Source organism: Hypanus sabinus, chromosome 1 (assembly GCF_030144855.1).
Source record: "Hypanus sabinus isolate sHypSab1 chromosome 1, sHypSab1.hap1, whole genome shotgun sequence".
Classification (NCBI taxonomy): Eukaryota; Metazoa; Chordata; class Chondrichthyes; order Myliobatiformes; family Dasyatidae; genus Hypanus; species Hypanus sabinus.
Window position 1 is genome coordinate 162,019,862 of NC_082706.1, and position 14,745 is coordinate 162,034,606.

At 38.5% G+C, this 14,745-nt stretch overlaps 1 protein-coding gene across 1 annotated transcript in view; it reads right to left on the reverse strand.

Moving 5' to 3' along the window:
- Positions 1-14,745, reverse strand: part of kcnq3 (potassium voltage-gated channel, KQT-like subfamily, member 3) — a 352,587-nt gene that overhangs the window by 104,313 nt on the left and 233,529 nt on the right. The window contains exons 2-3 of the mRNA XM_059991102.1: positions 12,388-12,478; positions 9,781-9,907 (exon numbers count right to left, since the gene is read on the reverse strand). Of these exons, the coding sequence (XP_059847085.1) occupies positions 9,781-9,907; positions 12,388-12,478 (218 nt within the window). The remainder of the gene's footprint in view (positions 1-9,780; positions 9,908-12,387; positions 12,479-14,745) is intronic.

Below are 14,745 nucleotides of genomic sequence, written 5' to 3' on the forward strand. Positions count from 1 at the left end.
AGAAGGCAAAGAAGGAAGGTGGATTAGCATTGCCTAATTTTAGATTTTATTATTGGGCAGTTAATATCAGATATTTGATATGTTGGTTGAAAGATTGGGATGGATCTTTTAGCCCTCATTGGGTGAACCTGGAAATTAAATCGGTACCAGGATTTGCACTGGGTTCTATTTTAGGGACTTCTCTTCCTTTTGCTCTTTCTAAATTGCCAAAATGAATTGACAACCTGATAGTAAAACATACTTTACATATATGGTTTCAATTTCGGAAATTTTTTGGGTTGACTCAAAGTTTGTTTTAAATATTCCTATTGTATCCAATTGTTTTTTGCACCCTTCAATTATAGTCCAAGCTTATTTGGCTTGGAAGACTAAAGAATTACTATGATTTTCTGATATATTTTTGGATAATTGTTTTATGTCTTTTGAGCAATTATCTAATAAATATAATTTGCCTAGATTTCATTTTTTCAGATATTTACAGATTAGGAATTTTTAAAATACTGTACTTCCTACTTTTCCAAATTTTGTGTCTTCAGGCATTTTGGAGAATTTGTTGAACTAAACCCTTTTCAGAAAGGGCTTATATCAAAACTTTATAATATAATTATGAAGATATGTTCAGAGCCCCTTTATAAGACAAAAAATGATTGGGAAAGAGAGATTAACCTTATTATTCCTATTGAGAATTGGGATAAAATTCTTCAATTAGTTAATACATCATCTATATGTGCCAAACATTCACTAATACAGTTTAAGGTTGTGCACAGGGCACATATGTCCAAGGATAAATTGGCTCATTTTTATTCCTAAATAAATCCTATTTGTGATAGATGTCAATCTGAAATAGCATCTTTAACTCATATGTTCTGGTCATGTCCGCTTTTGAAAAAATATTGGAAAGATATTTTTGATATTATCTCTGTGGTATTGAACAATGATTTACAACCCCATCCTATTACCGCAATCTTTGGTTTACCAATGATGGATTCACTTCATTTATCTTCTTCCGCTTGTCGAATGATTGCATTTCTTACACTAATGGCTAGAAGATCTATTTTGTTGAATTGGAAGGAAATTAATCCTCCTACTGTATTTCATTGGTTTTCTCAAACTATGTTATGTTTGAATTTAGAAAAAAATAGAAGTGGTGTATTTGACACTTCTACTAAATTTGAAAAGATGTGGAGACCATTTATTCAATATTTTCATATGATGTAATATGACCCTGTTCCAAGCCTATTTGATTTTCCAGTTTTGTTTTCATATTTGTCTAGAGGATCGGAGTTGATGACACTGATGATTTTGTATTTTTGTGAAATATTATAAACAGCCCTTTTTTCCCCTCTTTTTTATTTTTTCTTTCTTTTTCTTTTTTGTTTTTTTTCCTCTATTAGTTATTAGATTTTAGATTAGTTTTTTTTTGCATAATATTTTTTTTGTTTCCTTTTTCTTTTTTCTTTTTTCTTTTTTATTCTATATTATGATACATCTAGGTTTGCCTTGTTTATTTGTATATTGTATCATTTATGATGTGGGAATACTCATTTATACTGTAATTATTGTTTTTGTATTCTTTTATAGTTAGTTGAAATATGTACATTTGTAATCCCATTAACTATGTACCAATTTTATTTTGTTTTTATTAATAATGATAATAAAAAGATGGAAAAAGAAAAATGTTGGCTTTTGTGGTATGTTGCTACACTACCATACAAAGCTTCCTGGTCTTTGGAGAAGAGCCAAACTGCTCTTCATTGCATTTCCATCCTCCTACCTTGTTGAAAGAGACTTCAGTACAGTGAACAACATACAAAAAGCAGAAACTGCTTGGACATTGTTACACACGGGGACTTAAGGCTTTTGTTGTCACAACCTGAACCAGACATTTCAACTCTTGCTAAAAACCATCAAGCTCAGATATCAAATCTGCTGTACAGTGCACAGGTTTAAAGACAAATAAAAAGTTAAAGCAGAATAATTTTTCTCATATTAGTATATGGCAGTTTTTTTAAGGTGCTTTAGGGGAACATTGGAAAATATGAAGGTGCTTTAATGGGTTGTTGGAAAATATGCAAATACTTTGGGTGGGGGGGGGTTGGCTACAAAAGGTTGGAAATCACTGAGACAGATTCTTCGAAGGATGGCTTTCAACCAAAGCTGCACCCTCACCAGAGTAGAAAGGTCCCATTTCTGTCCCATAAATACTCAGCCAACAATCTAGCTCAGTACTAATGGGCTGCTGCACTGTTGGATGTCCTGGCTTTTAACTGAAGTGTTAAACCATAATCCTATCAAAAATACGTAAAAAGTCCCATGGTACAACCCCATGTTCAGATCGGCATGCATCTCTCAAGCAACAGGTGCTGAGTCACTGTTGTGAGTGGGAGGGCCCCATTTAGTTTGTGGCTTTCCTACAATGCCACAGAGACAACACTTCAAATGTAATAATTGGCTGGAAGGCACTTTGGAAATTTATGGCTGTGAACAGCACTGTGTAAAGGGATATTCTCATTCTTTCTATTTTGTTATGCTGGTACCTTTTGCCATGTGAAAGTGGGATATGTAGCCCAGACTCCATATCCAGCATTGCCTGGTGATGGCTTAAATGGAATGACAGAAAGCTAGGAGAAGGTTTCAATGTGTGCATGGAATGTGTGGGGTGAAGTTCATCAATAGGTGAATTAAGAACAACAAAGATAAATGAAGGACATTACTTTAGCTAGAGGGTGGTAAATCTGTGGAATTTGTTGTCAGGAATGTCTGTGGAGGCCAAGTCATTGGGTGTATTTAAGGCAGAGATAGATAGGTTCTTGATTAACCAGGGCATCAAAGGGCATGGAGTGAAGGCAGGGAAATGGGGATGACCGGAAGAATTGGATCAGCCCATGATTGAATGGCGGAGAAGACTTGATGGACTTGGTTCTGCTCCTATATCTCATGGTCTTAAGGTCTTATGGAAATTCCAGCTGGGCCTTTACCGGCCTTCAATCTGTGACCATTTACCATGTGGCTAGTTAGAGATGTGCAGAAAACTAAATTTCTCTGTAGTTCACAGCCAGAGAGATCCTGGATATATTCTGAAAAAGAACATTCCCAACTCTGATCTTATTTCATTCCATGTGATTTTTGGATTGTTACAATTATTCACTACCTCATTCCCTTTTGCTCTCACCTACCTCTCTAACCTTACTCCATTCTATCCACTCAACACTTCCCTTATCATCACACAAGGCATATCTCTCTCTCTCTCTCTCTCTGTCTCCAATTCCATATTCACTGAGTTACAAGTCAAAATAGGGAGAAGCTGTTGAAGGTGGGTTTGGAGGGGTTTACTGGCCAACCTGCATTTGTCTTTAAAATGTTTTGTCTGGTTTGCAGCCAATAGCCAATGTGTTTTAGCAGTTGGACCCACAATATTTGAGGGTTTGTGGTGATGAAGGAGAGGATCATGAAGTTTGTGAGAGAGGAAGTGGTTCAGACTTGAAGGGGCACTCTAAGGCCAGACTTGGATGCTTACTCACAGCAGAACTGGATGGTAGATCTTGGCTCTTTATGGTTCCTTCCTCCATTTTATCTGGATAGCCTGGGATTAGTTTGGAACTGGAGACCAAAGTGGCACTCAGAATAAGAATGATCGCTGGTGTTAAGGTGAATATGGTGGTCAGACATTGGGCATGGCGAAAGGTTCCTCTGGAGATTAGGTATACAAGTGAAGAACATTGTGGGGTGTGTCACATGGAGTTCTGGGTCTAAAGTGACAATAGCAGTGAGGGAGGCCACAAATGAATGTGGTTCCATGCAGCAGCCAGTGGATGAGGTGCTCAACAGAGATGTTTTAGGAAGCACTGCATGATAGGTGGCAGGCCTGGGACAGGAGGGAAGACATGTTTGGAGATGATGGTGATGGTGAACACTGGGTTGTATGGCGATGGCCAGGAAGTGGAAGTGAAATAGAGGTCAGAGTCAATGAATATGAATGGTCTGATATGGGTGTGAAATCAGCAGAGACTTGAAATCCTTGTGGTTTCCTAATCAGATTGGGAGCAATGGCATTGCAGTGACAGAATCAGAAATAACTAGCCTTATCAACTTGTCCCACACACACAGATGGATTGTTTCCTCAGTGAACCCGTTCCACCCACCTCCTATATTTGAAACAAGCATATTTTTGTTCCAATGCTTAGCATATATGTCAGATTTTGGGGTTAAAATTACCCATCAATCCTTTCCTAATATATCTTCCATGGTGAAAATTCTTCTGTTTCACATACGCTTAACCATATAAACTCCATCTGAATCTCTTCTGAAAAATTTGAACAGTCTGTTCGAATATAAAGACAATCAGAATATATATTGCTTCTTTTTTATGAATGCCATTTCCTGGAATCCATTTAGCAACCAGATACTTAAACTCAATTTGAAGTTTAATTTTGGAGGATTTTGAGTGAAGGTCTCTGCACCATAAGCTTTTCTTTATCCTGGCATTAATTTTCTCTCATGATTTATCTAAATCTTCTCTTGCCTCCATCAATTGTCATAAATCTAAACTTTCACATTCCTTTTCCACACTATATTAAATCCTTTTTTCTGGCATAAAATGCATTTATTACTAAGGTCTTAAATATCATTTCTGCTTAAGTAAAAGCCTTTGAGATGGCTTTTCCTTGTCCTAAGCCAGCACAGTGTAATAGCTGAGGAAACTGAAACTGCTTCAGTTAAACTTAATTAGTATCTGCCAATGGAAGTGGATCTTTAAAGTCCCAAGGCATTACTCAAAGAGTTGTAGTGACCAAGATTCCTCTCTCAAATTTCTAATTGGTCATTTATTAGATTACCAAAAGTGTAAGGTGGCTGCTTAACTGCTTAGATAATAATAGTGGCAATATATCAGAATAAATTGGAGGTATTTTCTGACATATTATACTGGATTTTGAGACCAGCAGCAACTGAACACCGGTAGCCTTCAATAAGGTTATAAGACCATAAGATATAGAAGCTGAATTAGACATTTGCCCATTCGAGTCTGCTCGATCATTTCATCATGGCTGATCTAATTTTCCTCTCAGCTCCAATCTCCTGCCTTCTCCCCATATCCCTTCATGCCCTGGCCGATCAAGAAGCTATCAACCTCTGCCTTAAATATACATTAAAGACTTGGCCTCCACAACTACCTGTGGCAAAGGATTCCATAGATTTATCACCCTCTGACTAAAGGAATTCTTCCTTATCTCCATTCTAAAAAGATGCGCCTCTATTCTGAGGCTGTGTCCTCTGGTCTTAGACACTCCTAACATAGGAAACATCCTCTCCACACCCACTCTATCAAGGCCTTTCACCATTCAATAGGTTTCACTGAGGTTACCACACATGTTTCTGAATTCTATTGCATACAGACCCAGAGCTATCAAATACCTTTAATATGACAATCCATTCAATCTGGGAACACACACAAAATGCTGGTGGAACATGGCAGGCCAGGCAGCATCTACAGGGAGAAGCGCTGTCGACGTCTTGGGCTGAGACCCTTTGTCAGGACTAATCTGGGAATCATATTTGTGAATCTCCTTTGAACCCTCTCCAGTTTCAGCACATTCTTTCTAAGATAAAGGGCCCAAACCTGCTCAAAATACTCTAAGTGAGGCCTCACCAGTACTTTATAAAGTTTCAACATTATATCCTTGCTTTTCTATTCTAGTCAGCTTGAAATGAATGCTAACATTGCATTTTTCTTTCTCACCTCAGTCAACTTGCAAATTAATCTGTGAGAATACTGCACAAAGACTTCCAAGTCCCTTTGTGTCTCCGTTTTTGTATATTCTCTCCATTTATAAAATCGTCAACCCTTCCATTTCTTCTACCAAAGTGGATGACCATACACTTTCCGAGACTATATTCCACCTGCCATTTCTTTGCCTATTCTCCAAATCTGTCTGTCCTTTAGTAGCCTCTTTACTTCCCCATAACTACCAGCCCCTCCACCTATCTTCATATTAACTGCAAACTTTGCATCTAAACCATCAATTCCATCATCCAAATCATTGACATATAACGTAAAAAGAATCGGTCCCAACACAGACCACTATGGAACACCACCTGTCACCGGCAGCCGGTCAGAGAAAGCTCCCTTTATTCCCACTCTTTGCCTCCTGACAATCAGCTGCTGCTTAATCCATGCTGAAATCTTTCCTGAAATACCATGAGCTTGTAGCTTGTTAAGCAGCCTCATGTGCGGCACCTTGTCAAAAGTCTTCTGAAAATCCAAGCATACAAAATCAACCAATTCTCCTTTGTCTATCCTGCTTGTTACTTCCTCAAATAATTCCAACAGATTTGTCAGGAAATACCTTCTCTTGAGGAAACCATGCTGACTACAGCCCATTTTACCATGTGCCTCCAAGTACCCTGAGACCTCATCCTTTTAAGAACCGACTCCAACATCTTCCCAACCACTGAGGTCAAACTAACTGGCTTATAATTTCCTCTCTTCTGCTTCTCTCCCTTCTTAAAGAGTGGAGTGATACTTGTAATTTTCCAGTCTTCTGGATCCATTCCAGAATCTAGTGATTCTTGAAAGGTCATTACTAATGCCTCCACGATCTCTTTACCTACCTCCTTCCGATCTCTGGGGTGTACACCATCTGGCCTAGGTGACTTATCTACCTTCAGACCTTCCAGTTTCCCAAGATCCTGCTCTCTTGTTATGGTAACTTCACATAGTTCATGCCCCCTGACACCTGGAACATCCACCATACTGCTCATGTCTTCCACAATGAAGACTGATGGAAGATACTTATTCAGTTCATCCTCTATTTCATTGTCCCCCATTACTACCTCTCTAGCATTGTTTTTCAGTAGCCCAATGTCCACTCTTGCCTTTCTTTTATGCTTTCAGTATCTGAAGAAACTTTTGGTATCCTCTTTAATATTCTTGGCCAGCTTATTTTCATCTTTATTTCATCTTTACCTTAATGACTTTTTAAACTTGCTGTCTGTAGTGATTTGAAAGCTTCCCAATCCTGTAACTTCCCACTAATCTTTGCTCAATTATATGCCCGCTCTTTGGTTTTTATTTTGGCCTTGACTTCCCTTGTTAGCCATACTTGTGCCATCTTGCACTTAGAATACTTCTTTCTCCTTGGGATGTATATATCCTATGCTTTCCAAATTGCTCCAGAAATTCCAGACATTGCTGCTCTGCTCTCATCTCTGCTAGTTCTCAATTCTGGTTAACTCTTCTCTCATGCCTCTGTAATTCTCTTTAATCCACTGTAATACTGATACATCTGACTTTAATTTTCCTTCTCGAATTTCAGGTTTGAAGTTGATCATATTATGATCACTTGCCCCTAAGGGTTCTTTTACCTTAAGCTCTTTAATTAATTCTGGTTCATTGCACAAGACCCAATCCAGAATAGCTAATCCTCTAGAGGACTCAACCACAAGCTGATCTATAAAGTCATCTTGTAGGCACTCTAGAAAAGTCCCCCTTCTGTAATCCAACAACCGATCTGACTTTCCCAATCTACATGCATATTGAAGTTCCCCTTGACTTGTAACATTGCCCTTTGGGCATGCATTTTCTATCTCCCATTGTAACTTGTAGGTAACATACTTACTACTGTTTGGGGGTCTTTTTACCCTTGCAGTTTCTTAGTTCTATCCACAATGATTCAACACCTTCCGAGTCTATGGCACCTCTTTCTAATGATTCATGATATACTTGCACACATATGTAATTAAAAACCTTGCGAGGGCTTTCGCTCTAGAGATTCTTACCATCCCTTCAATGGCAAAGTACAAATCTCTCTACAAAGCATCTGGAATTTGTATGAACTGCACATCATGCCAACCAATCATAATAAGTGAATTCTACAATTCAACCAATCATAAAACAAGAAACAGATGCTGGGCACACATACAAAATGCTGGAGGAATTCAGCAGGTCAGGCAGTTATTGATGGAAAGAAATAAACAGTCAATGTTTCAGGCAGAGACCCTTTATCATGAAATGTTGACTGTTTATTCAAAGATCTAAGAACATTTATTATTGAAGTATGTATAGCATATGCAACCTTGAGATTTCCCTCCTTACAGGCAGCCACAAAACAAAGAAATCCAATAGAACCCAGTAAAAAAAGGAAGAAGACCAGCAAACACCCAATGTGCAGAGAAAAACAAATGATGCAAACAATAAAAGAAAACAAATAACATTCTGTGCTGAAGTTCACGAAAGTAAGTACCCAGCCACAAAACCAGTCGCAAGTGATCCAAGAACCTATTAGTTACAGTCCCCAACCTCAGTTCAGCACAGAGATGATTAAACCGTGTTGCAGCAAGCTGAACATTGGCCCATCCCTTGCCTCCACACCCAACACCCTGAGTTTTTCAATCTGGTCCAGCATATAAATTGGCCAAACGTTAGGCCGTTCCTTGTTCTCAGAACCAGGCCTGTGTCCTGATGCCTTGACTCTGCTTTGTCTCAGTTCTGCCGCATCAAATCGCCTCCAAGTCTGCTCCATCAACAGGCAAATATTGGCTCAGTCCACACTCGCGGTCTTGGGTTATGTGCCTCGATTTGACCAGTTCATACCTGTCCTGCACCTTTGAGACTTCCACTTACACCACATAAATGCCAGGTTGAGCGGGCGGTTCAAAAGCTCAATTCCGAAAAGGAAGTTACAGGCAGCAATCATGTCTGAGAAAGAGTGTGATTAATACAGTAATATATAGTTTTGTTTATTTTGTTTGCTCCTAGCAAGTCTTCGCTGTGCTTCACCAGCACCATCTTAAACCTGAGGTCCTCTAGTGTTTTATATGAATCACAACCAAAGTCTGTAAACTGCAGAGAACAATGCAATTACCAGTAGCTGTGAAAGTTAAGCAATTGCTGTATGAACTGGCCTGCCCTCACATATGCCTTTCAACAAAAGGCTGAAATGTATGGGATGGCATGAAAATGCTCCACTTACTTGATACATAAGACTGATCCTGCCAATAAGTGTCACTGGATTAGGACTTGTTAGGCATGCCAGTGTAAGTCCACTTAACAAGGTAATACATCTTAACTACTGCCAAACAACCTGTAAGCTCTAGAATCCCTTCCATATTTTAATCATTGTTGGTATGAAAGAAATATATAACTTTTTAAAAATGTCTGCCTCTTTTGTCTTTCTGTCTGTCCTTCTTTCTAAAATCTTATTGAGGTATTCCTCTTTATAGGGTCATAGAAAAGCACAGTGTATAAACAGGCCCTTCAGCCCATCTAGTCCCTGCCGAGCTATTTAAACTGCATATTCCCATCATCTGGCAGCTGGATCATAGCTCTCCAAACCCATTATTATCCAAACATCTCTTAAGTGTTGAATTTGAAATTTATATGATATGACAATTAATTGAGTATAACATCACCTGTCCTTTCAAATTGTTTGGTGCCCACTAGTGGCCTTCAGCAGGATTGGTTCGCTATTATGATACACAGTTCATACTGACTGAATCACTAAGGTCATATACAGCTTATAACGTGCACAATCACTGAAGTCTGTTAACAGGCTTACAATAAAGTAATCCCTACAGTTATCTGTATCAGAAAGAATCATTATGAATTATATAATACACTATTTAAATATAAGTATTTCCTTTCTTGCAGTACTGCATTTGTTTATTAGGGTTAGCAATCCACATTTACATGGTGACCAAGCTGAACATCCAAATTAATTTTGCATTACACCATCTAAGACAAGATTTCCTTTGTGTTTAACTATAAGTTAAGCAACTACTGACCTAAAATACATAATGGCTTTCTGATGAATTTCAGGCGGCCTCTCCATCCTCTGTATCGACAGCAGCAGCCAGCTGCCCAAACCCTGAGGCAAAACTCTAAGCCAAATACTACGATGGTAACAGCTTCCTGTTAAAAAAAAAGGGACACACAGCTTATTACAAAGTATTGTAATTTAATACACGTACCTGAGATAAATCACAAGTAAAACTCCACATAAATGCAGGCTGTTTACATACTTCAAAATACTTGGTCACACCTTGTTTAATTTGATATAAAAATCAAATCTGAACTTTTTACTTGTAGTTAAGTTTTGTGAAGCATAGCTGTTGGAATTAGCATTGTGACATTCTGGGAGTAGAAAGTATTTCTTGAATGTCAAGTGAGATCGCTTATTGAACGTTAATACTGAAGCAAATACTGGACCATTTAAGGTGACAAATAGACAGACAAGGGACCTGCCAGCATTAGGAGGTACAGATGAGTGATGTGGGTGCTGACCACATCAAGAGTTCCTCAGAATCGTGTCCTAGGCCCAACTCTCTTAGGCTGTTTCATGGTCTCTCGCTTTATTAGAAAGGTGGCAGGATGGACATTCACCAATAGTGACACAATGCTCAGATCAATTCAAAAATCCTTAAACTATGGAACAGTTTTCCCCACCATTCTATATTCTGCCTTAGCCAGAAATGTTTCATACAGCATACACAAGTACTGAGACTATTGCCAACAAGTGGGAATTTGGTTATCACTCCTTGTTGTTCAAAGGCATCACAATCGCTAAATAATCCCCAATGAACATCCTGTGGTCACCATTAAACAGAAATTCAACTAGGCTACAAATGTTGCTCTTATAAAAGTCCTATCCTAGATATTCAGCAGGAAATGGCTCACTACTTTAAGCTTTTCCACCATCCATAAACCACGGGAGAATTGGGAATGAATATTTTCCATTCAAATATAAAGCAGCTCAAACAACAAAGAAGGACTTGCACACTGTTCAGAACATAGCAGCGTGTTTAATTGTCACCTAATCAATCATCTGAAACATTCAACTCCTCTACAAGATGGTGCATCACAGCAGTACTTTGTACCGTCTACAAGATGCACCACACAGCTTCTTTGACAGTACATCCCAAACCGCTGATTTCTACGACAATGGAGCAGATATACAGGAACACCACCTTTTCAAGTTCTTCTCCAAACCATAATACTTATAAAAACATCAGAATTCCTTCATCATTATTTTATCAAATCTCTCCAAAACCTTATCAAGCAATACTGAAAAAGTCCCTTTATCAGTTCCAGAAGATAGCTTACCATGAATTTCTTGAGGACAATTAGAGACAGCAACCACCTTTGATACTCAGATCCCATGAAATAATTAAAATATTTAAAAATGTAATATGTACAGATCAATGATACTGAGAGCTGACTATGTAGATGATTAGTGTATGGAGACTGACATTTGTGGAGAAACAGATATTATATATGAAGGGAAGCAAATGAATAATGTATTCAGAGGATTTGATAAGTAACGTATGAAGGTGTGCAGCAGAACAGTGACTAAAACAGTGTATGAGAGATTTAGATGTAAAGAAGTTTAGGTAACAGAAGGATGGATGAATAATGAATAATGTACATGGAGCTGAATGATATATGTTATTGCAGAAAAGGTTTCAATAAGTAATGTATCAAGAAGAGAGATAAGGGAAATTAGGATTGGGATAGATAGCCATAGTGTGAACATTTTGAACATGATCAATGTATAATGTAGATAGAATATGGATGTCTAATGTATGTTGAAGGAAGAAAATAAATATATTTAAGTACATAGATAAGTGTTGTGTGGATGTAGATAAGATTGAGCTATGTGATGCATGTAACATATAGATAATGTATAGGGTGATGTATTTCATTAGATGAAGATGATTGAGAATGATGTGGTTCTGATGAGACAGTGACCAAAGTGTTAGAGAATGTGTACCAGTTGAGATGTTGTTTGAAGAGTGTTCAATAATCTTGTATATAAAGGTGTAGATTAAAGAGGTACACAATTTAAGGAGTGAGGTTTGATGCACCTAATGCTTGAACATAAGAAAAAGGAGCAAAAAAAAAAGGAATGATTGAGCCTGTTTCATTATTCAGGATCATACCTGACCTGATCTCAGCCTCAGCATTTCCCTGCCCCATCCACAAAACCTTTGACTCTCCTTGAATACAAAACTATCTCAGACTTGAATATATCCAATGATTCCATCTCTACACTATGCTAGGAGAGAGAATTTTATATATTCAGCCCTCTGAAAGAAAACATTCCTTCTTAACTTCATGAAGCTAAATTCTGCTCCATTTATTATTCAGCATTTATTTAGTGATTCCTGTCTGGTCAGACTAACTCAAACCATATGAGCAATGCTGGGTTTCTTGAAAACCGATCAATGATTGATGCCATCAATTATATCATTAATTGGAACAGTAAGTCTATGCAGATTTCTGAATTTAAATATGTAAAAGATAGTAATCACATACAATCAAATTAATCAATGCAAATTTTAAATCTAGAAGATTAGCCTTATTATGTACAACAAAATTAAATTGTACTTAACCAGTATTAGGAGCCATTCTTGTGAGAGTGTCTCGTATTCTATGAATGTTGACAAAATGGCCAGGATTAAGCACCCGAGGACTAATAAAAATCTGTTAAGTGAAAAACAAAGATTTCTAACTTCCAACATCTGAGATATAACAGAAACACAAAACAAAAATGTAGCAATATTTCATAACAGTATTAAAGTTCATTTAATAGTAACATGTATGATATAATACATTTCTATACTTACAGAAAAATCAGTCTTTTGGTTAATTATATCATCAAAGTAGATACATGTCAACAAGAGTGAAATGAGTCTCAATTAAAATCTGCAAACTATTTATAAGGAAACTTAGTTACTGCATTTAAAATGTAAGCACATCACCTTCAATATTCTGCTTGCTCTTTGTAAATCCCCATTCAAATAATGACCAATCAACCTGATACCGTTTTAGACTGTAGGAGAAAACTGGAAGACCCAGAGAAAACCATATTATTCCAGAGGGAGGACGTACAGCGGCTCCTTACAGAACGGCACTGGCATTGAGCTCCAAACTACAGAACATCCTGAGCCTTGCTGGTATATCCTTTCAGTCAGTCTGAATTTGACTGCCACAGTAAAGAATTTTCTTCCTTAAAAATCATGCCTAAGTGGGGGACTTCTCATGCTAGTATCGAAAATCCACACTATACCTAAAGTTACTTTTCACAAAATCTCAATACTATTTGGGCTGTTGGGTTTGCTCAACAATTCGGGTAAATTAATGAGTACTCCCTCAAAAGATGCGAATGTAATCGCATAATTATAGGTAGCCCAGAGGCCTGGAGTTCTGATTCAAAGATACGAGTTGAAATCTCACTAATGAAAAACTAGAATCAGTAATGGTGACCACAAGACTCTGGCTTTTTGTAAGAATCTGTCTGGTTGGTTAACATCATCCACAGATTAACTATACTGTACCTGATTTCTATCTGACTCCAAACTTTGCTGGCTTTTAAGTGCAACCTAAAATGACACTAAATTTAGAGACAGTTCATGCCTGGAGTCAGACAAAATGGGCAAGGAACTAAACAAGTACTTGGCATTGGTATGGTATCCACCAAAAAAAAGGTGGAGGATTGCAAGATCAGGAAGAAGGACACAGATAGACCAAGGCATGGTGTATTCAAGGTGATGTTGGGTCTAGTCTAGGAGTTCCCAACCTTTCTTATGCCATGGACCAAAACCATTAAGCAAAGGGTCCGTGGATCCCAGGCTTGAAACCCCTGTTCTACCCCATGAAAGCAGACCTTAATGCCATTTGAGATCTATCCCAGGTTATTGTGAGAGGAAAGACAAGAAATTGCTGGGGCCTTAACAGAGTTCTTTTCATCCTCTTTAGACATAGACAAGATCCGAATGAATGGAGAATAGCTAATGTTTCTCTATTTAAGAAAGCAATAGAAACAAAACAGGAGATTTTGTTGCCTGCCTTACAGGAAGGACATGGAGGTGTCAATGAGGGCGCAGAAAAGATTCAGCAGAATGTTGCGTGGTTTAGAGAGTTTTAGTTGTCAGGAGAGGTTGGAATGTTATAGATTAAATGGGGGAAGTGGGTTAAATGATAGAAAATCATGAGGGTGGACAGAATCATTTATTATCAAAGTATACAACTCTGAAATAGAGATGAAACCAAGAAAGAAAAGAATGACAGCATGATCATCAACCCTCAAATCCCTCCTCCCAGAACAAAAATGAAACAGGCATATTGACCCTCAAATCTCCCTTCCCCCACACACAAAAACCAAGAAATATCAGACGATAATTGCAGAATATAAAAAACTATAAGACTGGAAAAAGCTCTACAAGTCCATATCCAGAAAACCGGGGTAGCATTCTCCGGGCTCAGCGGCAGTCTTTTCCCTTTCTAGCAGTGAGCAACCACATCAGCACTCAAATGGCAGTCTCCCCTCTCCAGTAGCAGAGTGATCCCCCAACTATCAAATGGCAGTCTCCCCTCTCCAGTAGCAGAGTGATCCCCCAGCGATCAAACGGCCGTCTCCCCTCTCCAGTAGCAGAGCGATCCCCCAGCGATCAAATGGCAATTTCCCCTCTCCAGTAGCAGAGCGATTCCCCAGTGATCAAACGGCAGTCTCCCCTCTCCAGTAGCAGAGTGATCCCCCAGCGATCAAATGGCAGTCTCCTCTCTCCAGTAGCAGAATGATCCCCCAGTGAACAAACGGCCATCTCCACTCTCCAGTAGCAGAGCGATTCCCCAGTGATCAAACGGCAGTCTCCCCTCTCCAGTAGCAGAGCGATTCCCCAGTGATCAAACGGCAGTCTCCTCTCTCCAGTAGCAGAGCGATCCCCCAGCGATCAAACGGCCGTCTCCCC